The sequence below is a fragment of the Scleropages formosus genome, chromosome 18 (genome assembly GCF_900964775.1).
Source record: "Scleropages formosus chromosome 18, fSclFor1.1, whole genome shotgun sequence".
NCBI lineage: Eukaryota > Metazoa > Chordata > Actinopteri > Osteoglossiformes > Osteoglossidae > Scleropages > Scleropages formosus.
The window spans coordinates 1030784-1052691 of NC_041823.1; the positions used below are offsets into that span (position 1 = coordinate 1030784).

At 49.7% G+C, this 21908-nt stretch overlaps 1 protein-coding gene across 1 annotated transcript in view; it reads right to left on the reverse strand.

The window, feature by feature from the left end:
• Window positions 1-12726: 12726 nt before the first annotated feature.
• The window catches only part of nek11 (NIMA-related kinase 11), a 36143-nt gene continuing 26961 nt past the window's right edge, over window positions 12727-21908 (reverse strand). The window contains exons 15-17 of the mRNA XM_018734552.2: window positions 19604-19664; window positions 19121-19217; window positions 12727-13586 (exon numbers count right to left, since the gene is read on the reverse strand). Coding sequence (XP_018590068.1) covers window positions 13385-13586; window positions 19121-19217; window positions 19604-19664 — 360 coding nt within the window. The 3' untranslated portion in view covers window positions 12727-13384. The remainder of the gene's footprint in view (window positions 13587-19120; window positions 19218-19603; window positions 19665-21908) is intronic.

Sequence of the window (21908 nt, forward strand, 5' to 3'; positions counted from 1 at the left end):
TTTGTCCACACAAACAAGGTAGGGACACGTAGAGTCATCCTTGACTAGACGGAAACCTTAACCCCGCCTCAATAAAATGAGATTTGCAGTAACCTGCGATGAACTGGTGTCCTGTCCAGGTGTACCCCCCCCCCCCCCCCCCCAGCCTTGCACCCAGCGCTTCCAGGAGAGGCTCTGGACCACCGTGACCCCGCTGCGGACCAGCAGTTATTGAAACTGGATAGACAGATTAGCAATGAAACTCCTATGAAAGGTCAGAGAGAAACAATAGTAAGAGGAGTTGCGCAAGTCTGACCTTGAGATCAGCGTAGCCTCGGTCTGGGAGCGGGCAGCTTGTGGGACGAACGGCTCCTTTTGGCGGAGGAACAAAGAGAGCAGTGAAAATGGGAAACGTAATGAGCGAAATTGTGTAATTGTCTTTATGACACACGCCATTAGTGTCCACCTACCAATTTGAGCAGGAGGAATTTAATCAGGGCCTCCGTTCAGCAGAGAAGCGCCTCATCCAGCGCAGGGCGCCGTCTCAGAAAGGCCCGTTATTGGATGTGACGTAAGGAGGGGTCATACGCTTCCTGCAGGAATTTCAATATTCGCACTCTTGGCGGATCCAGGTGTGAGCGTAAGTGTGAAGCGCGGTGTCAGGGCCCTGAAAACTGGATCCAGGTAAAGGGGGATTGTTGGAAGTCACTGGAAAGGAACTGTTTCGTTGATGAAACTCATGCTGAACTCCTAATCATGAACCGGAGGCAGTGTTTCGGACAGCAGGTGGCGTGGTGGTTAGAGCCGCCGCCTTTATGTTCAGGGTCCCAGCTTTGCACTCCGTCTTTCCGCAGTGCTCTTGGTCAGGGTACTCAGCCTAAACTGATACAGTAAAAATTACCCTGCTGCATGAAGGGGTAAATCAGTGTAAGTAGCTTAACACCATAAATTGCTTTGGAGAAGAGTGTCAGATAAATGTGGAATGTCTGTCGCTGGGGTTTGATTTGTTCTCGTTTTCTCCTTAGATGTGACAGAGATCTATTCTGTTTTGTTTTTTGTTGGTGTATATTTCATCCCATTATTTTGTTTATGCACAGGACAGCAGCTTTATAATCCTCGGGATTATATACTAATCCGATTGGCACAAGGGGGCTGTTGCTAATTCCCTTAAGCCTGACTCAGAGCGAGTATATCAGCATAAAATAATGGACGCCGGGGGAAAAAGTGCCAGAAGTCAGCAGAAAGAGGACAGCACTGAGGGACGGGACCCTCTGGGTGCAGCAGCACTCAAATTGTCTACGTTGAGCCACTTACTTCAGTGGAGTCGTTCACTTTCTGTCATCGCTCTGTTTAACGGTGCCGATGGAACAACCTGGTGGGCTGCGCTCCTTTCACACGTTACCCTGGTTTTCCCATGTTTTACATATTGCCATCATGTGATACTGGAACATTGATTCTGGGATACAGAGTGACCCACACAAGCTGTGCAAATGGAAGTGCGTGTGTGTGTGTGTGTGTCTATGTAACACAGTTCTGCTGAGAGTCTCAGCGATGCGCAGTTGTGCTCCTGAGGGTAAAGGTGAGGTTTACCTGCCTCACAGGATTGATAATGCGTTTACGCTGTGGTGTGTTTTGCATTCAGCAAAATGTCCTGCTCACATTTACTAAAAACGCTGTGGGGGGTCTTCATCAGCTCTCTGATCGCTCACATAAATACATCCGTTGTGTGGCAACGGATATAGGGAAAATTACCCTGCTATACAAATGGGTAAATCACTGTAAGTCATTAGTGTGAAACCTCACTTGCGTGAAAAATGCCAGAGAGAAGTAAGTGTATGCTGGGAGTGCGTATCTCCAGGGCCAACGGGGCCGACGCTCTCCTTCCTCACACTCCTCACCTGAAGGGGCCAGGGGACCTTCCTGCACGCTTCGGTGCGCTGCCTGTCTAACGCTCGGTCGCCTCGGCGACGGACAGCAAACAAGTCCCTCCTGCACAGTGGAGGTCACGGCTCTGGTTCGTCCGGTACGTGAGCAGGGTCCGCTCAGGCTGCCATCCCTGCCCATCAAACACTCACGGAAGCGGCGCTCTCGAAAGGGATCACACATCCATAGCGAAATCCTGAGTGCTGCTTTCAATCGACGTTTTCATGTTTGGATAGCGAGTGCGGTAATCAGCAGATGGCTGTGTGTTTTATGGGGATGTGTGGGGTGGGGGGTGTAAACAGGGGGGACGTGTCTGAGTTCCTCACATCGTAATGAGTCTTGGAGGATTGCGTTTCTCAGCCACCCACGCTGTCAGCGAGGCGCCCAGCACGGCTCCCCTGGGCTGCAGCGCAGGCCGGGCTGGAATCGCTGGCAGCGAGAGACACGGACGCCGCTGAGAGGGAGGGGAGATGCCATCTGCACCCTTGCAGACACCTCCGAGAGCGAGACTGCTATCTATCGCCCTGAGCCCTAAGCGCTGTCTGCACAGAAACTACACGGTGACATTTATTTAGCTGGTGCTTTTCTGCAGAGCAGCTTACAGCGATTTACCCATTTGTACCGCAGGGCACGTTTTACTGGAGAAATTCAGGGTAAGCACTTTGATAAAGGGAACCACTTCAGAAGGTGTGATTTGAACTGGGGTCCTTCGAGGGCAAGGTGGCAGCTCCAACCACTACGCCACCTGCTGGCCCGGATTTACAGCAATCCGGGTGAAAACTGTTCCGTCCCTCTTGTAGCGCTTGTGTGTCTTTCATTTCCCTCCGTATGTCACATTACATTCATTTTTATTGTCTCCTCATCTGGTGCTTTAGAGTAAAACAAGCAGCGCTCATCAGCACAGGTGCCATACAGTAAAGCATCATACATCTGACACTATTAATGCCCAGATACAGGAACACATTTACTGAGCAGTGGAGAAAAGCAGCTCAACTGATCAAAAACTTTATTTGCACCACAAGTAGCGTAGTGACTAAAGACACATACTCGGCAGTTGAATTTCTCCACAGCAGGGCCTCCTGTTACTATTTTAATACTCGTCGCTGTGTTGGGCTGTTGGCTGGAAAGCAAGTCTGTGTTTAAAAAAAACTCCATAATGTATCATTATTGTTTGTATCTTTATTTATGAGCTATTCACATTGGACTTTTTGTTTAACTGGGACTGTGCTTCGCTCTTAGGCACATCTCCATATTATGTACATATAGATTTCATTTGTCAGTACAGCTTTTTGAAAGCATATATCCACATCTGGAATTTGTTCCTCTACCTTTATGTGTACTGACCTTTTTTTTTTCAAAAAGAAAATGATAGCAATCAAGTGATTCTCATTAATCTTCGGTCTCACTGACGGGCTGAAGGCCTCGGCGAAGGCAATTATGTTCTCACCGAAAATGACCTTTCTCTGAGCTCAGCAAGAGCACACTGTGTAAGTACATCTCACTTTTCCTCTTTCAGCCTCATCTCTATTAAGACTTCATGTATTTGGGTAATGAAGAGGTGTATTTCGACTTCTGACGCAACGTCTCCCGTGAGTGTTATGGCTCATTTTCCCAGAAAGCAGTGGGGCCGTGTGTTTACTAGCCCTGTTGATTGTGCCGTTGCTGTCATGCATGATCCATCAGAAGGGCAAAAACTGAGCTTATTTCTAAAACCCATTGAGTGCGGCCTTGGAGAATAACGCCTGATATGTTATGCACCCGCAGCCAGTGAGTCTTTTTCATCCCCGTACCCAACTGACCTCACGACTCAGTGAGAACATTCCGGAATGTCAGAGCTGCAGACGATCTTCTTGGTGATTAATCGGAGGGAAACCCAGTCAGATGCGACTCCTTGATAGGGCCACACCTGTTCATATTCATGCTGGAATCGCATTAAGAACTCAGCGGAGTTCGTTGCCCGGACACAGTTTTCTGGCTTCCCGCACCTTAGAGATGTTTGTTAATTCCAGCTCCTGCCTGGTGAAACATCTGGGTCTCGAAAGGGGTCGTCTGTCACTTCATGTGTTACAGAGATGGATTTAAGGTATCAGCAGGCCACACCTGCAGGGGTCATGAGTCACTCTCATTGCAGAACATCCGTGAGACCCACCTTCAGCTGAAGAACCTGGAAAGGGAGAGTGGGGATGGTCCTTGTGTGATGTTCCTTGTCCTTGGCAGCACAGCTGATGCCGAGTCCCCTGGGTTTTTCATCGTCCTCTCTCCAGCACATTGTGCCAAAATGTGTTTGAAAGCTTCTTTCTTGTTTAATAATCATCATCCGCTGTTGACGTCTGAAGGCGTGCATCAGATATTCACAAGGAGTTGAGCAGTAAATCCCCAGAGCCCAGAATTCCCAGGGATCCCTAGGAAAATGCAAGGAGAAAGAGCTGAGTAGAAAGTTTAATGCTGTTGCTGTTCCTCTTGGCAGAAGCTCTTCACACAAGCAGCCCAAATACAGTGAAGGTCGGATGATGGGAAGTCAAATCGATGCCCTGTCCATTCTGTCAATGTGTGGATTCTCCAGGGAGATCCCTGGAAAAACCCCCAGTAAAAAATAATGGGCCAAATACAATCTGGAGGAGATTAATGAGCGAATCATCTTGTCTTTGCCGCTGCTTTCTGAGGGACGTGTCCTCGATGATTTCGAGCGTGCCCTGGACTTGCATCTATTCCGGAGAATTATGGAAAGTAATTGTGCAGGTTGAGCACAGATGGCGAAGGAAATTGCATCCACTGGCCACTGACACCGTCCTTGTATCGCGCACAATGGAGAATGTGGGTCGACGTATCGGGCGCGCATTACGTAACCACAGTTAAATATTACATTAGCATATTTGAATTTGACTAAACATTCATTAATGATAATGTGTTTTGTTCTGCCCTCAGCACTTACAGGGGAAAATAATGGAAATGCTGAACGAAAAAGGACTCAAACTGTCAACGATGTAAAACACAATTACAATAGCAGCCACACAGTTGACTCATTAAGTTCAACTAAAGATCTCATGAATTTTCCTTTACAGTTTTCCTAAGTTACATGAGTATGTATTTGTCAAGTGCCCAACTGTCCGGCTGTGAAGCACAGGGGAGGATCTGTGATGGGGTGGATATCCACCCCATGGACAACATTGGATTCGGTAATTTTAAGTGAGAAGGTGAACCCTATGGCGTAAACTGTGCTCCGTCATAATTTTGATGTTCCAGCAATAATAACCTCCCCATGAATACTGCTAAACGAGTTCCAGAGATGCTTTCATAAACACCAAGATGAAGTAAAGACCCTTCCTTAGCCTCTCCAGTTACCAGATCTAAATGCTATTGAATCTTCATGGGATGTTCTGCAGATTTGAACAGTCATCCATCAAGAAACTGGAGGCTGTTGTTATGGAAGAACAGTCCAGTGTATCACACAGTACAGAAGGCGATGTGTCCCATTATTTGTTTCAGCTATCCTGCGGCATTCGCCGTCCGGTGGATCCTTTGTCTTTTGCTCTGTATGCCGGTGACATGAGGCTATAGACCAGTGGGGGGGTCACTCCCAGAGTTCATGCTTTTCACTGTGTTTCTCACATCACTTCCTCTCTGTGCTGCTCTTTTATTTGTATGTGGAAGTCACCGTCACGGTTTTACTTTGAAACGTATCGCATCTCAGGACCAAGTCAGCGAACTGAAAAGTGGGCCAACCCGTGTGGGAGTTCTCCCAACCTCTTATCCTTCTAATGCCGATGAGCTCAGCGGTGCGGCCGCTCCGGCCCCGGGTTCAACTGGCGGCGTTTGGCTGCCGGTGCCGTTCCCGGGGGCTCAGTGCAGAGAGTCTGCAGGTACTGGGATCACGGGCCAAGACTTGTTACCCAAACCTGATTGATTTAGCTACGGTGTTTGCGTCTGACAGATGTTATCCTCCAGAAAGACTCAGTTCTACTGTGTCTTTGCGTCAGTGGTGGATTTGATAAAAAGGGAGGGAAACGATTCCAGTGCTTGTTCTTTGATCCAGTGAAGATCTGCTCACTTTGCCGTCATTTCGCTCCTGTTCTTTTTTTCCTCGAGTGTCTCGAGTGCACATTGCTAGTTCCGTCTTCGTATGTAAAACACACCACTGGCAAAACAAGTAGTGCAAATACAACGCAGAATTTCTGAACGAACAACAACACAAGTGTTCCGCCTATGAGGAGCTGTGAAAAGAAAGTCGAAAAACAAATACAGCAAATTCACAAAAGCACTTGAGCGTCTCTCCAGGTTTCACAGCTTTGCGTTTCCGGGAACAGAAGCTACTCCCTTCATGAAAGCAAAATCGGCGGCTCCGGTCCGGTGTCAGTGAAGGCGCCTCTTTACCGGTAATGTCTGCTCACATTTGGAAACGCACGTATGTTCCCGTTTTCCAGTAATTTACTCAAATCGCTCATTTGTTCCGTCTCGCAGCACGGAGCCTCTTCTGTATCCTGTCGCCACCACTGTTCTCTGAGTTCTGTGAAACTTTCCATTGGAAACTTCTGGAAATTCACCATGTATCACAATTCACACTTGTTTTAGCGACCACACATCGGGAGAAGATAATTTAGCCAGTTATTTTCTGAAATCCTTTCATTTACTACTCTCTCCATCACAACAACTTCAGTTCTACTTTACGATCCAGTGTTGTTCCTCTTAACAGCTTCTTTACATTTTCTTCTGTTTTTGCTTAGTTCTCGTCATGACTGCAACTCTTGGCTATTCAGGTTTACTTCATTAATTCATTACTGAGAAGCCCTTCGTAAGTCGAATTAGTGTAGCTTTAGTTTCGCTGGTAAACATTTGTATGTTGCCTTCATCACTGAAACATTAAGACAAAGGGAAGAAAAAGAGGAGGAAATGAAACGTTTTCCATCATCATTGTATCGTGTAGCTTTACGCAGGATTCTCACCAGTGCTCATCTTCAGTGAATATTGTTATTGTGTGTAATATTTCTCACACGGTGTGGGACAAACAAAAGGAAAAGGAGTAAAGCAGTGCAATTATTGTCAGCGCTGCAGGCTGGATCAATAATGAGGTGCTGCTGTAATACATCATGTCTCGGACCGCGGTCCCCTAGGAGCCGCCTTCTCTAATTCGCCAACCCCTGTGCATTTCCTCCAAACCGCTCCCCGCTGCTACCCTCCCCATCACACTCTTTTCGCACCGTGGCTCGGAGGAGCACGGCGAAGCGCCAAGGCCGATAGTTATCGGAGTCTGTAATTATGTCGCACGCGTCCAGGGGGCGACGCCGTGTCATGTGGCTTCGCGGAGCGTTGACTGCGCTGATTACAGTAATTGGGCCGTCCAGCAGCCGCCGACGCTGCTATTATCCCACAGAGCTCTGGGCGAGAGCGTCGCGCGGCCCTCTCTGCTCGGGGTCGGGAGGTCACCCGCACCCCGGAGATCAGAGTGCGGCAACTCCGGGAAGATGTTCCAGAATGTTCTGAAATGATTCGCAAACCTTCCACAAAGTTTCAGTCTGTTTCCGTGTCCCGAGTTCCTCGTAGTCCTGTTTTCTGGGACTCACGATGCTCCTGCTGAGAGATCTCACTCTGACATGTAGGAAGAAACATGCAGAAGGTTGTTTGTGTTAAACTCTCGTCTCGGCAGTGGAACGCAAACTGAACCGGGGTGACGGGAGGAATGGAATCGGTGCCCAGAACGCAGAACGTGAGAGAGATAAATCAGACTGTGAGCTTTCTTCACATTTCATTGAGGGTTTCTACTTTGCATTTTCGATTTTGCATTTGCAGCCTCACGGTGTAATAGGTACTACGGTACTACTTACCGTATTTATTGGACATTTTCGTGAGGCCGGGTTTATCCGCAAAGCTTCTTATTTTACAAACTTATACAGCTGGGTAACTTTTACTGTGCCATTTCAGAGTGAGTACCGTGTTCAAGGCTACTACAGCAGGAGCAGAGGTTTGAATTCCAGCCCTTTGTTTAGGAATGCATGACTGACTGCTGCGCCACCTACTGCCCCAGTACAGTAAATTTATAATTCAGACGCTGAGTCTGAAGCTGTGATTCATGGACACCTGTATTTCACTGGTCCTGTTACCAGCCTCTCTGTGAAGTTTCACTTAAAGCAAAAACACCGGAACCCTAACCCTCTGTCCGATTTCGCGACCTTTAGACGTTGAGCGGACGACAGAAACAGGAGCCCTTTTCTCAAATATTGATTCTCTGAAACTGCAGAGCCAGTTAACTTATGATCAAATCCTTTTTCATTTTATCACACAGCATTATGTGTTTCCAGCTTTTTATTATAGCAAAGCGCAACAAATAATCTTCTAATATGTGGCCAATATACACTTTAATTAAAGTCACGATGCTCCGGCAGCATCAATATTTCATGACAATATGCTTGGCATTTTGCCGCACATAATATGGCTGTGGGTCTCCTTCACTGGAGCATTTAAATGAGGAGGCAAATTTAATCAGGTCTGGTGCTGAGCAGGAATTTCATTTATACACTTTACTAGCAAAATACTTCTCTGGGTCTTGACCTCTAAGCTTCTTCTTTTGAATGTGTTCAGACGCACCGGTGCTCAGCAGGACCAGTAGGGATCCGTTGTGTTTCCTCACGTTTGTTAATGCTGTCAGGTGTTTCGTAAAGGGCACATTGGAGGAATGATTTTCCCAGCAGATACAGTGCTGGTAAAAAGTATTCATCCCCTTGGACTTTCTCATGTTTACTAAACACTGATATGAAGGGGTGAATACTTATGCACTCGGTTATTTTGTGTTTTATAATTAATTCAGAACTGATTTGTGGAAATCTGTTTTCATTTTGAAATTGAAGAGTATTCTTCTTTGGATCAGTGTCAAGAAGGTCTAATTTACATTTATCTGAAGCTTTTCTCCAACATGACTTGCAGCGTTAAGCTACTGACCCATCTCCACAAATGGGTAAATAATAGTAATTTTACTGAGTAATTTAAGGTAAGTACCTTGCTCCGAGGTCAACACCTCTAACCACTGCACTACTTGTTTGATCCATTGTGATTCATTGTTGCAAAAGAGTAAAACATGAACCGGGGGGTGAATACTTTTGCAGGGTTGTACAAAAGAGCCTTCATTTCTACATAAATCTGCTCTCATTTCTCATTCTGAGAGATGGCAAACATCTTCAAAGCAGTGCAGCAGCACCGCCGTATTTTCCCAGAAAGCCAGGCCATCCTTGGCTCAGAGCCCAGCGGAAGGTTCGCATGGAGCCTGTTGCTCAGCAGCCCGGGTTCCAGCCCCCGAACCCTGAACCGCAACTTCCATCTTCCTTTTAGCGATGGGCGCCACGGCAACGAGAATCGTCTTCTGTCTCCAGTGAGGTGTTTTTCACACGGCATGTGATGAATATGAAAGCCCGGAGTCTGCTTGTTATTATTGCTTACTTCACACACACACACACAAACACACACACACACACACACACACACACACACACACACACACACACACACACACCCCTCTGCTGCTGATGGGAGCCTTCATTCAGCAGCTCTGCGTCTTGCAGCCCCATATGTGTGGATTCATTCTTCCGCCAGCAAACAATAACTTGTGCTGGGCCCACGGTACGAAAGAGACACTCAGCGAGACAAAAGATGCGATATTAGTGCTGCTGTAATTGTGGGCATCATGCAGCACTCCATGGCAGCAGAGTCCAGCCGCTGTGTGGGAGAGAGCATCTCCAACTGGAGTGTGCTGTCCAGTGACCTCCTCTCTCTTTCTGGCTTCCTCATGAACACACACGGTGCGCACGGTGTGTACTGAGGAGCCCATAACAACACAAGGTTTGGGCTACCATGACCCAGTACCACACAGGTGTGGTCCATCAAAGGTATCAGTGGTCTCCTCATCTTCTCACTGGTTCCCTCAGTGATCTTCTCACCACTCACTTGGAGATCATGCGTCCACAGTCGTCAGGTGTCATGGAGCCGATGTTGACTCTTGTTGACCCCATACGCCGAGTTCCTCCAGAAGGTCCTCTTCTCTACTTGTGTCCTTTCTGTTGAACCCGGTGTGTCCAGCGTCTTTGTGACAGAGTCCATCCATGTGGCTGCTGCTCATCCTCTTCTTCTCCACCCAGAACAGTCTTTTAGAGGAACACCAGTCTTCTCATGATGTGTCCAAGCATGGCGACCTGATATGGTGAAGTATTTGGCGCATTCTTACTGTGACAAGAAGAAACTTCCACTTCTCTCTGAGGCTATTTACACTGATTTACCCATTCATAAAGCAAGGGGTGTACCCTACCTCAGATGCTAATAAGCTCCATACCACTGTAAGCCTGCATTGGACATAATGGATGATGGATGTTCAGCTGTACTAATACAGGTAACTGCTGAGTGGGTTAAGTGTAAATCCACCCCCCCAACACATGACTCGTCAAAGCATCACATGGTCACACAGCTACTACTTTTATTTCTCAGATGATTTCTGGAATTCAAACAGAGAAAAGCTGAGCAAAGTACTTCCTGCAGCGTGCGGCAATGTGTGTGTATTTGCTGGAGCCTTCGGCGGGTGGCACTTCTCAGCCCCCTGAGCTATTTCTGTGACTTTGCCGCAAATTGACTCGAAGGAAACAAATTCACGTGGTTTAAAAACAAACAAAAACAATGTATCTCAAATATTAGGAGGCTCTCGGTACATTTTGTAGAGAAGTAAGCCGGAGGGGTCGTGCTGGGGGGTGGGGTTCGTGCTGGGAGGGGCACCACAGCTCATTCCTCCAATCAGGGAGCAGAGATGAACCTGGACAAACCTGGTGTCCTTCTCGTTTACCTTCCCTCACGCTGCTTTTACCCTTTATCTGACACTTTACTCCATGGCAACTTTCACCGTTAAGCTCTTTACAAAGATTTACCTATTCATACGGTCGTGTAATTTTTCTCTATTAGTTCAGGGTAAAAAGCTTCATTGAGGAAGCAACAGCAGCACGTGGGAACTGAACCCACGTCCATCAAGTGCCAGGAGACAGCGTTAACCACTGCTCCACCTGCTGACCGTTTCTGCCTGTCCGCCAGGTGTGTGTTGGTTCTCTTTCGCCATGCAGTGGGACGCCAAGCCTGGAGGGACCCTGCAGTCCTACGGCCTCTCAGAGACATGAAATAATGAACCCCGCGGGGCTTCAGGTTCGCACTTCAGCAGGTGTGACGAGTTGAATCGATACCAGTTTATTAAAACCATCATTTGGGAAAAGAAAACAGAACGGAAGAGAGAGCAGCACTGCGGTCACTCCAACTGGTCTCTCTCTCTCCCTGCATCTATTTGTTCAGCTCACGCTTTTCTCCAAAGTCACTTACACTTATTTACCCTTTTATACAGTCTGGTAAATTTACTGGAGCAATGTAGGGTAAGTACCTTGTTCAGGGGTACTGCAGCTGGAGATGGGATTCGAACCTGTAACCTTTGGGTCCAAAAGGAGAAGATCTACACTACCAGCTATCCCTGATTTCTGTCTTGGTGTCTCTATGTCTCTCTATCATGCCTGACTTCCCACAATGCACTTCAGGGGTGGGGGGTGTTTTCCCTGTAACTCCTACAAACACTGTTTGTTTACAGTTCACCCCGGAGACATGAGACGCTCAGCGGCCCCGCTGCGCTCCTGCGTCGCTAATGCTCGGGTTCGACTGAGCGCCCGTGTCGCTGACCTGTGATTAAGTGGGCGGAGACAGAGGGACGACTGGGGACATTCGCTGCGGGAGACGCCCCCCCAACGGCAGCAGCCCCCGCGCTCTCTAAGTACATGTGTGTAATTGTGCAGTTCCACGTGTGAGGAGGAGGAGGAAGATGATCATGCTGAGGAGAAGGAGGAGGATGAGGAGGATGATGATGGTGATGAGGAGGAGAAGGAGGAAGATGATCACGCTGAGGACGAGTCCCTGCAGAGTCTCTCATCCCGGGGTTCGAGGGCTCAACTCTTCTTCTCTCGTCTCCAGGGCTCCGTTCCACTCGTGGTCCTTCACCCAGGTGGCTCTCGCAACACGTGTGAAACACTGTAAAAACAGCCACTCTGAGTGTGTGAATTGCAGTGTGTGTCACAGGTCCTGGGTGTGTGTCACTGCGGTCCGTCGCCTGCTGTGGTGAAGCACACTCTTTCCTACCGTGTTTTACCACTGCAGTTTGGACAACTCAGCTAAACTGCACACAACGTCGTCCCCACAAGCAGTGTCCCATCATGCAGTGCGTCTGATCGCCCCAAGCAGCTCCACCACTTTGTATTACTGCTACAAGCAGCACATGGGGAGCGGAACCAGTGACTGAAAGCAGAGGGATGTCGAAACGGTACTTTTTCTGTTTCCGTGAAGAGGACCAAAGAGGAAGGCCATCGATGGCTCCTGACATCTCGTCCACCTGGAGCTCAGTGAGGAACATCTTAGCAACACCTGAGTCGCCCTGCAGCGTCACCAGATCCTCGTCGCACGACGTCATCGGTCTGTGTTCCTTCTCGCCATGATGTTATTGATGAGGTTCTTCTTTCTCACCACAGGACCGCAGAGAACCAGAGGGCCGTGGGTCTCCCCGACAGGTCAGTACTGCACGCGTGCACGCGCACACACACGCGCACACACACACACAGACACACTGTATGTACTGTACACACATACAGTATCATCAGATTCAGATGTAGTGGTTGATAAACAGGGGTAGTTGAGAAAAGCAAAGTGACCTCCCCCCCACCAAAAAGAAAAGGCCATTTCAATCACAGCTGTTACAGCGGTTCTGACTTTATTGAACTGCTCCATGATACACCCCACCCCACCCCACCCCACCCCACCCCACACTTTGGGCATTTCTAACTGTACTGAGAGGTACAGTTACTGCAGTGAGGAGGGTACAGTGGGGTTTGAACCGTGGATCAACACACTACATTTACATTCATTTATTTATCAGACGCTTTTTTCCAAAGCGACTTCCAACGAACTCTACGTAGTGTTACCAGCCCACACACCTCATTCACTGCGGTGACTTACACTGCTAGATACACTACTTACACTGGGTCACTCATCCATACATCAGTGGAACACACACACTGTCTCTCTCTGTCACTCACACGCTATAATTACCAGTACTACCAGTGTTACCGCATGAAGAGTCTGTGTCTGTTGTGCTCATCAAGTTATTCATGAAGGAAAAATCTACATCCATGAGTGCTGCTTTCCTACATTCTGTTACTTTACTGTTACTTTACTACATTACTTTACTATATCACTACGTTACTTTATTACGTTGCTTTACTATGTTGCTAATGGCTTTTAGCAGTGGAGGTGGGGTGGCTGTAGGGAGTCTGTTCACCGCGGTAATCGCATCAGTCGGCATCAGTGCTCCCCGCTCTTCCACAGCTGTGTGCGTGCGTGTGCGTGTGATTGTGCGCATAAATACAGGCGTGTATCGCCGTGTTTGCGTGCGACTCGCCATGTACACGTTACACACGTGTGCCCACGTCTGCCGTCACGCGTGTGGGCCGCACGCCCCCCCCAGCTGCTCCTCGTAGTACAGCAGCTGGTCCACGTGGAAGCAGTCGCCGGGTCTCTCCACCAGGCCGCCCAGGACGACCCACACCTGCGCCTCGCTCTCCTGCCGCCTCCTGGCTTCCTTCAGGTAGTCGTAGGCCCTCTGGAAGACCTCGGCTCCCAGCTTCTCCCGCACAAACCTCAGAGGGGGAGAGAGGAGGCGCCGTCAGCGTGTCCGGGGGCGCCGCGCTCCGCCTTGGGCACCTCTCTCCTTGGGGTCAAAGCCGGTACCAGAAGGACACGCGTCACGTGTCTCTGCAGGATAAACAGGGCTCCGAATGCACGCGTGTGAGATTTTGTCAAGGCAACTCAACGAATATTAATTACTTTTTGATTAATGCGCATATTAAGTAGGTGCAGCGAGAGTGTCGATGAAGCAAAGTGTGGTCTGAGCGCTCGGGGATTTCAGCACTTCCACTAAATATCCATGAACTTAATTTTGAGACCAGAGACGGTCGTTATTTTTTAAAATGCTGTAAATAAAACCCCGTTTTTAACTGTTGGATGGGGAAAGGCGTCGCCCACACGTGCTATTTAAAGGTGGTGTGTCCGTGTGGCCGTGTAAAGCGTGTGGAGGTGTGTGGACTCATGACATGTGTACAGCGCGAACACAGAGGCCCCTGGGAGTCGGGCAGCACGTTGTCCTAGAGACGGACGGCGAAATACCCGTGACGGGTGTCGAGTTCGTGAGAGACGCCAGCCGCTCAAACCCCCCATCCGGAGTTACAGAGGCATCTTGGCAGCCGCGACTTCTCAGCCGTTTCTGCAGAGAAGCAGCTGTCAAGGTGACGGTTCCACCATAACCAGGTCATGAGGCTCCGCACAGGAGGGCGGTTAAGGGACGCTGCTCTCCTCTTAGGTGCCACTTTGCCGGACTCAGTGGAGCTCATCCACCTGCCGCCATCTAAGCATCTCGTCAAATGTCAGTGTTTGGAGTTGTTGCTTTGGCCTCGAAAGGCCTGGGTTCAAAATCCCACCTCCTGCTGCAGTAACCTTCATCAGGGCACTTACCTTGAACTGTTGCAGTTATCTTGCTGTACGAAATGCTAAACGTAGTGTAAATGTATACATTTGCACCCCCTGTGTGCTGGACGGACCCTGGGGTCATCACCTGCCGATGGACGAGATGCTCTGACACATCTCACACTCCAGCCTCCAGAATGGGATCTCTGCTCTCTATCAGGGTATAAATGCAGTAAAAAGCTGATTTGGCAGTGAAATTTCTACCGGTTATTGTAGATTACTGTAAATCAAGAGAAAAAGTTGCAGTTTTAAATAGTGGTTTAGCAAACAGCCACACAGAGTCCTGCAGTCTGGGGCCAATAAACTGCCCTCCTTGTGTTTGTGTGTGTGTGTGTGTGTGTGTGTGTGTGTGCGTGTGCGTGTGTTTGTTTTGGGGGCTGCAAAGCACCGGAAACAAGTCAGGGACACACCCCTTGAATGGATATATGATGCATGCACATATAGTTGTGTTTATTGTGTGTGTGTGTGTTGCTTGGATACCAAAGCCATGCTCCGTATGTCATCTATCCCAATTTTTAGTGCCGACTTTTTCACTTTCCACCAAATTCTTTGTTTTCTTGCAAACGCGACCGTGTCACGTATCGCTATGGGACTTGCCCTGGCCATCCAGTCATTTGCCGAGGCACTATAAAGATTTATGGCTCTAATTTTGTAAGGTTGCTGAAAATGGACATTTCGGATATAAAAAGAACGCTTCTCCACAAAGTGAATCATTTCAGAATGTGAGATTGGTTTCGCCAAAGAGCCACAGCTTCTGAAACATTCATGGAAGAGACGCAATAACTTGAGAGCTGATTATTTCTGCACCGATGTTTTAGAAATTGGTTTCTGGGTCGGAGTTCTGGTCAATGACAGTGGACACCTGGGACCAGGAGGCCTTGAGACGCTACCTGTCTTTTGAGAACTAACAAATATGTGAGGACCAGCCATTTACCAATACGAGGTCTCCAGTCGCTCAGCTCCCTGATTTTAGGACTCATCTTGCGGTTTCCAAGTTCTCCTCACCTTAGGATTCAACTTGTGGGCTCTACAAGTTCACCTTCTTGATCTTAGGTCTCAACGTGTGGTCTGCAGTCGCTTACCTTCTGTCTGGACCCAACTTGTGGTCTTCAGTTACTCACCTGCACATGTGCAAACCATCACCTTCTTGAACTCAGGACAAAACTTGTGGTTTCCAAACGCCACTTTCCAAATCTTAGGAGCAAACTTCTGCTCTTCGGACCTCTCACATTCCTGAACTGAGGACCCATCTTGTGCTTTCCAGGTGCTCACTATAGTGACCGTAAGGCCTAATTTGTAGTCTATAAATGTTCCTGATCTTACGTGTCCACTTGTGGTCTTCAGCTGCTGACCTTCCTGACTTTAGGACCCAACTCGTGGTCTCCAAGTTCTCACCTTCTTGAGCTCGGGAATCAGCACCAGAACTTGAACCTCTAACCTTCCTTGTTGAGGTCCCCAACAATTACAGTTCCAAATCAGTGCCTCTGAATGCAGGAACATTTCTCTCTGACCCTTGAAAGTACTTCTCCACATCCTCAAGTCAAGTGTGGAGAGAAGTGCTCGGATCTGCAGATGGAGTTCCACTCCGGCAGTCTGGAGCGCTGCAATATTTTACCGTTTTGTCATTCGTTGAAAGTGGCCTTAAACATTCCAGTCTGGTCAGTGGTTCCCATGCTCTACCCACGATGCCTCTGTCCTGTCTTCGCTTAATGAAGCGTTCAGGCAGCTCGACAGCCTCCTCAAGACAGCTCCAGTGAACCGGCCAATGGGAGCCTGGTGACATTCCAGTGTACCGTACCATTGACATACCAGTGTATCGTACCACTGACATTACAGTGTACCGTACCACTGAAATTCCAGTGTACCACACCACATCCCTGCTCACTTACATGACTTCTTACTACATCCCTGTTCAGTCTGATTATTGTTTCCTCTTGCACCACAATTGCACAGCTATTGCAGCACTGCTCTCTGGGGTGGGTTGGGGGGTGGGGTGGTGGGGGCTCCATCACTCACTGGCACGGTAATGGTGATGAATTGGACCCAGTCAGTGAAGCAGCGCAGAGGGAAAGCGTCTCGGGAAAAGGGTTGGCGAATGGCCCCCATCGCAGTGCGGCTCCCTGGAAAACAGCTCCCAGACGTGTCGGATTCCGCCTGCCACAACGGGGAGAGACGGCGCGATGTCTGGATGGGTCATTAGTGCGGTACTGATGGTACTGGTACCGTTGCTGCAGCCTTGCATGTATTTACTGTGTTACGGTGTAAATTGATTAAGCATCTCATCTAGGTGTAGACTGATAAAAAGAAGTGATGACGTGGTGTTTAACTGCCCCCCATGTGTTCACAGTGGAGCCACAGGGCCACACCTGGAACTTTGAGCTGCAGCGTCTCAGCAGCCTGTTGCAGAAGCTCAGGCTCGGCGGAGGCTCATTACCGTGTTGAGTGTTGCATGGGCTCCCGGAGCGTGTGACGGGCTTATCACTGAGCCGCTGCGGGAATAAGAATCGTACGCAAAGGCAGCGATGAGATCGAAGCCCAATCCCCCCGCCCCCCCGCTGAGGCGCCGACTCGAGGCACATAATCAGGCTTGTGCAATCAGTGGGCTTTTTCACGCTGCCCCGCACTCGACCCCCAATCAGCCAAGGCTCCTCGTTGGCCTCCCCACCCCCCCCGCCAAGGGGACACTCCGAAATAATTGGAAGGCCGCGTCCCCCAGGCTCTCATGTGTCTCCCGCTCCTCTCCAGAAGCTCCCCATCACCGCATCTAATGATACACCAGGCAGGAGCTCCTCTGATGGACGGGGAGGGGGGTCGAACATTGCCCACGGGACCCGAGAGCGACTTTCTCCGAGTTAGCGCCCGATTTACGCCTCGTACACCTTTCTGAGCGAGAACTGGCACAGCCTGCAGGTGGCTAACAGCGTCCAGAAGGCCACAGGTCACAGAGCAGAGCAGAGGGAGGGGACAGTAGGTGGCTTAGTGGTTAGAATTGTCAGGAGCTACTGTATCTGTCTGTCTGTCCATCTGTCTGTCCTTCTGCCTGTCCATCTAGCCATAAATCGATATGCATTTCTCTAAAACATTCACAGTATTAATCGATAATCACGAGATGACGGGGCACCGTATGTCCTCACAGCTGTCCTCCACTGCGCTGTGAGTGCTGACAGGCAAAAATCTCTCCTCTGTCTCCCATTTCCTCTCCAGGGCCCATCCTGCTGGTCCTCGTCCTCCTCGTCCTGCGGCTGTACAGCATGGATCCTCCCCCTGTCCAGGTTGCGCTGGGTCCACGCGACAGCGAAAGGCGATCCAGGAGCGTCCGCTGGGGACACTGTTGCGTGGCAACAAACACGTGTGGACACTGCATGTCCACTGCAGCTCCCAGTCACAGGGAGAACCCCGAAAGGAGACCCGCAGGGAGACCAGAACGCAGAAGGAGGAGCCAAGGACTCGGGGGCATGTCCGCTGACTGCAGGTCCGCATTAAAGAGGTGGGGGATAAAATAGTTAAAACTCAGAACCTGGGCGAAGCAACACGGAGCATGACACTGCAGACACTTTGGTTATCTCCTCCACGATGGATCACACGCACTCGACCGTAATGCGAGCAAAATGATCTCATTTCCCCCTGTGAAACTGAGTGTGGGGGGGGGGGGGGGGTTGCGGGTAGAGCAGTCGAGGTCCCGCAGCCCCAGGCCTCAAGGGCCACGTTGCTGTGGATTTATGTAATGGAGTGGGTGTTGGGTGGCGATGCCCTCACAGACACACCAAGTCAATTAGTGCGATCATCTGCCCCCCGGGTCTGGCACCGCTGGGGGACACGGTGACTCGCCTCTCAAACCATCGGGCCAATTGGCTCTGGGTCAGGGGGCTCCAGAGGTGGGGGGGCAAGCTTTACTGAGAGCATGTCTGCTGAGCTCCCCACACCTGAACCCTCCAGCAGGCCAGGCTGGACGGTGCTCTTGGGTTCGGTCCGCTAAGAGGACATCCTGGGGCGTCGTGATCCAACCTCAAAACCAAAAGTGACACTCGGCACTGTGTTTACACAGCCATTTCTCTGACACTTTTCTCCAAAGCAATATACACTGATCTTACACTGATTTTACCCATTTATACAGCAGGGTTATTTTTACTGTATCAGTTCAGGGCAAGTACCTTGATCAAAGGCACTACAGCAGGCGGTGGGATTTGAACCTGCAGCCTGGGGGTACAAAGGCTGGAGGCAGAATCCCCGTGCTATCTTTTCCCCAGCTACTTGAAATTCTTTGCTCTCAATTTCTCAGCTCCGACACCTGGACCAAAGGTGGGTGTGGGGGGGGTGTCCAAGGGGAGTGTGGGTGGGGGGGTGTGTTTCCCGGGGCAACCAGCCCTCAGCTTTGACATTCCTGCGGAGACTCGCTGATGGGATGGGAGCGCTGTGTGCCTGACACCAGCTGACAGAGAGCGAACCCAACCCCCCCCCCCCCCCCCCCGCTCATAGACAACACACAGCCGGGACACACACCGTTTCCTTCACGCACACAGCAGCACAGTGTGATTTTCCACGTCCGTTTCACAGGTGTTGCTGAGACAGTGAGGTACACTTCCAGAGGCGAGATGCCATAAGGGTCCTGGATGTCAGAGCGCAAGGGTCAAGGTGGAGGAGCCATACTCACTGCCTCATGCGCTCCACTCTGGTCTCCACCATGGTGTAGTTCACTGTTGGGGGCCCAAGTGGCCCTTGGAGGTTTGATTCCAGCACCATCCTGCATCCTGGATCAAACATGTAACACAGAACATAGAGGTGATGTGGACGGTGTTGTGGACAGTGATGTGGACCCATGTTCTGTCTCCTCACTGACCTTCTTCACACTTCAGAGCAGCTGGAACAGCACAGAGACATGTCTACAAGTTGTCCACCACCCTGGGGGCTTTTGACATAGCGCTCCAGCTCCAACTCCCAACTGGCCTAGCTCTGTGTGTGTGTGTGTGTGTGTGTGTGTGTGTGTGTGTGTGTGTGTGTGTGTGTGTGTGTGAGAGAGAGAGAAAGAGAGAGAGAGTACAGGTGTGTACACACATTTATGTATAACAACTGTAACTGTGCTTCACATGAAGCTCCACCTGGACTCACCACCTCCCATCATGGATGTAATACTCACCACTGCTGGTGTTCTCTAGAATGTTCTCCATGTACTTCATCATGGCCTCCACATCACTGTCCTGAGGGAGACAAGGGTACAGGAGGGTCATAGAGCACAGGATCTCTTGAGCCACAGGGGATGCTGTGCAATGCATTGTGGGAGCGCCTTGGGTACAGTTTCACTTTGCGAACACAAACAGAACAGTTTTTAGTGAAAAAGAGCCTTTTCTGTAACCTGTACGGTTCTGTAACGGTTCAGCACGACAGGCAGCGCGGACAAGAAGACTACGAACGCTTGCAGCACCTCAAGAGACAGTGCAACCGAGAGTCGCGTGGAGGAGAAGCCCGTCGAACCGACAGCTGCCATCTGGTTCCCTGAGCTGCTGCATCTCCACTCCTACAGCAGGTGTCCGGTCCGCTCCGTCACAGGCTGACGTTGGCTTGGCCACGCCCACATCGACCATCCCTCCCGTACTTCCTGCCTCCCCCGCCTCCAGCCATACTGCTGAGCCTCGCAGAATCGCAACACAGGAGGACTTGGATGCCACAGGCCACCAGAACCCCTTGAGGTCCCTCAGTAAAACGTTTCTTCCTTAAATGCGATTCAGAAAGCATCCTTTGATCACCGAGAATGCACTGGGGCACCTCCCCCAACCCCAAACCCCAGCTCAAACTGGGGTGTATTATCACATACAAGGTGGGGCATAATGTTGGAAATGGGCCAGAGCAAAGGATATCTTTACAAATGGGAAAGGGTCTACTATTGGAAATGGGGGCCTCAGCAGCCGACCATCTAGGGGACGGACCCAAACGAGTCCTCCTGTCGCGTTCAACCAAGCAAGGAAACTGCGCCTAAACGAAATGAGCTCTATTCCTGCCCGAGTTCTAACCTCGAGCTCCTTCTTCCAACAGCAGCAAGGACCGTCTGACATATGAACAACCAGACATATGAACAGCGAGACGTATGAACAGCTCCACTGTAAACCTGCAATCCCAGTCAGCTGAACTGGATAGATGTGTCTGTGAAGATACTCAATAATCTGAATAAAAATAACGTTTTCAATAAATGTCAACGTGAGCCGGTGCTTCAACCCCCCCGGTATACACACAGCACACCAGATTAACAGGACGGGGGAAATTAATTTAAAGCGCTGCGCTCCGAAAGCCAGTTATCTCGTGCGGTCCAAATGGGAAGGAGCCCCAGCGCCAAAGCCCTCCTGGCAGGTCGCTCCCTCCACCGTATCTTTGGCTTCCACACCGTTTCTTTTTGTCCGTTTTTTTACATTTTAATATGTTCTGCTTGCCTGACTTGAGTGCCATTCTACAGGAGTCCTGGCAAGGAAGCGGAGCCTCGCAGAGCCGCCAATCACTCTTCCCGGGAAACGATTATTCACAACGCAGAGGACAAAGCGGCGAGTGTGAGGGAGCGTCACACAGCGGAGCAGATGATATGCAATTGAGGTGAGACGACGAAGACGATGAAGATGATGAAGACGGCGGCATGTGTCACACACAAAGTTGCTTCTTTTTTCTTCCTGCCACATTCTTCATTTAGCTCCGTTGACTTTGGCCAATTATCCCCTTGGCTCGTTTCCAGCGCCGAGCAGATTCTCCACTTTGGTTAGTGGTTCTGGAGAACTGGTGCTCCAAGAGAGCTGACAAGTGCACATTCCATGACTTGTAACTTTTAACTTCAGATGTGTCTCAAGCAGCCCTTCTTCCCTGAGCCTATCGAACCCCTTCAGCCTCTCCGATTCCCTCCATCCCGCTCCTCCTCCCTGTGCCGGTTCAACCCGGTCATCTGCTCTCATCCCATCTATCCTGTTCTTCTCTGAGGCTATCAAACCAGTTTGCCCCTTCGTTCCCAAAGAAACATTCCATCTTCTCCCAAAGTGGACCGGCTTTTTTACTCAATCCATACGAAGACGCAGAGGGAAGAACGATCGAGGTCCACAAACATAATTCCGACAAAAATAAATTCAACTGTTTTAAGACTCAATGAGTAACATGTTATGGCAAAGCTCTAGAAATGGATGTCAGACCATCGTGAGAAAACTCTTACAAGTCGGTCCTCTTCTTCCCTCGTGTTGGTGTCTTTGGCTTTGTTCAAACTTGGTCGTCCATTAAAATTCCATTTTTACTATAATTTTGAGATTTAAGCTGAAATTAACCGACTGATCGCAGCAAAACCACTTCACTCACGACCGTGCGCCATGTTGAAAACACCAATACACCAATCACTGGATTCTTACCCTCCGGACTCTCATCGTTCTTTCATCCTGGGCTGTGTTTACACTGCTTGCTCAGTGCACAGACATTCTACT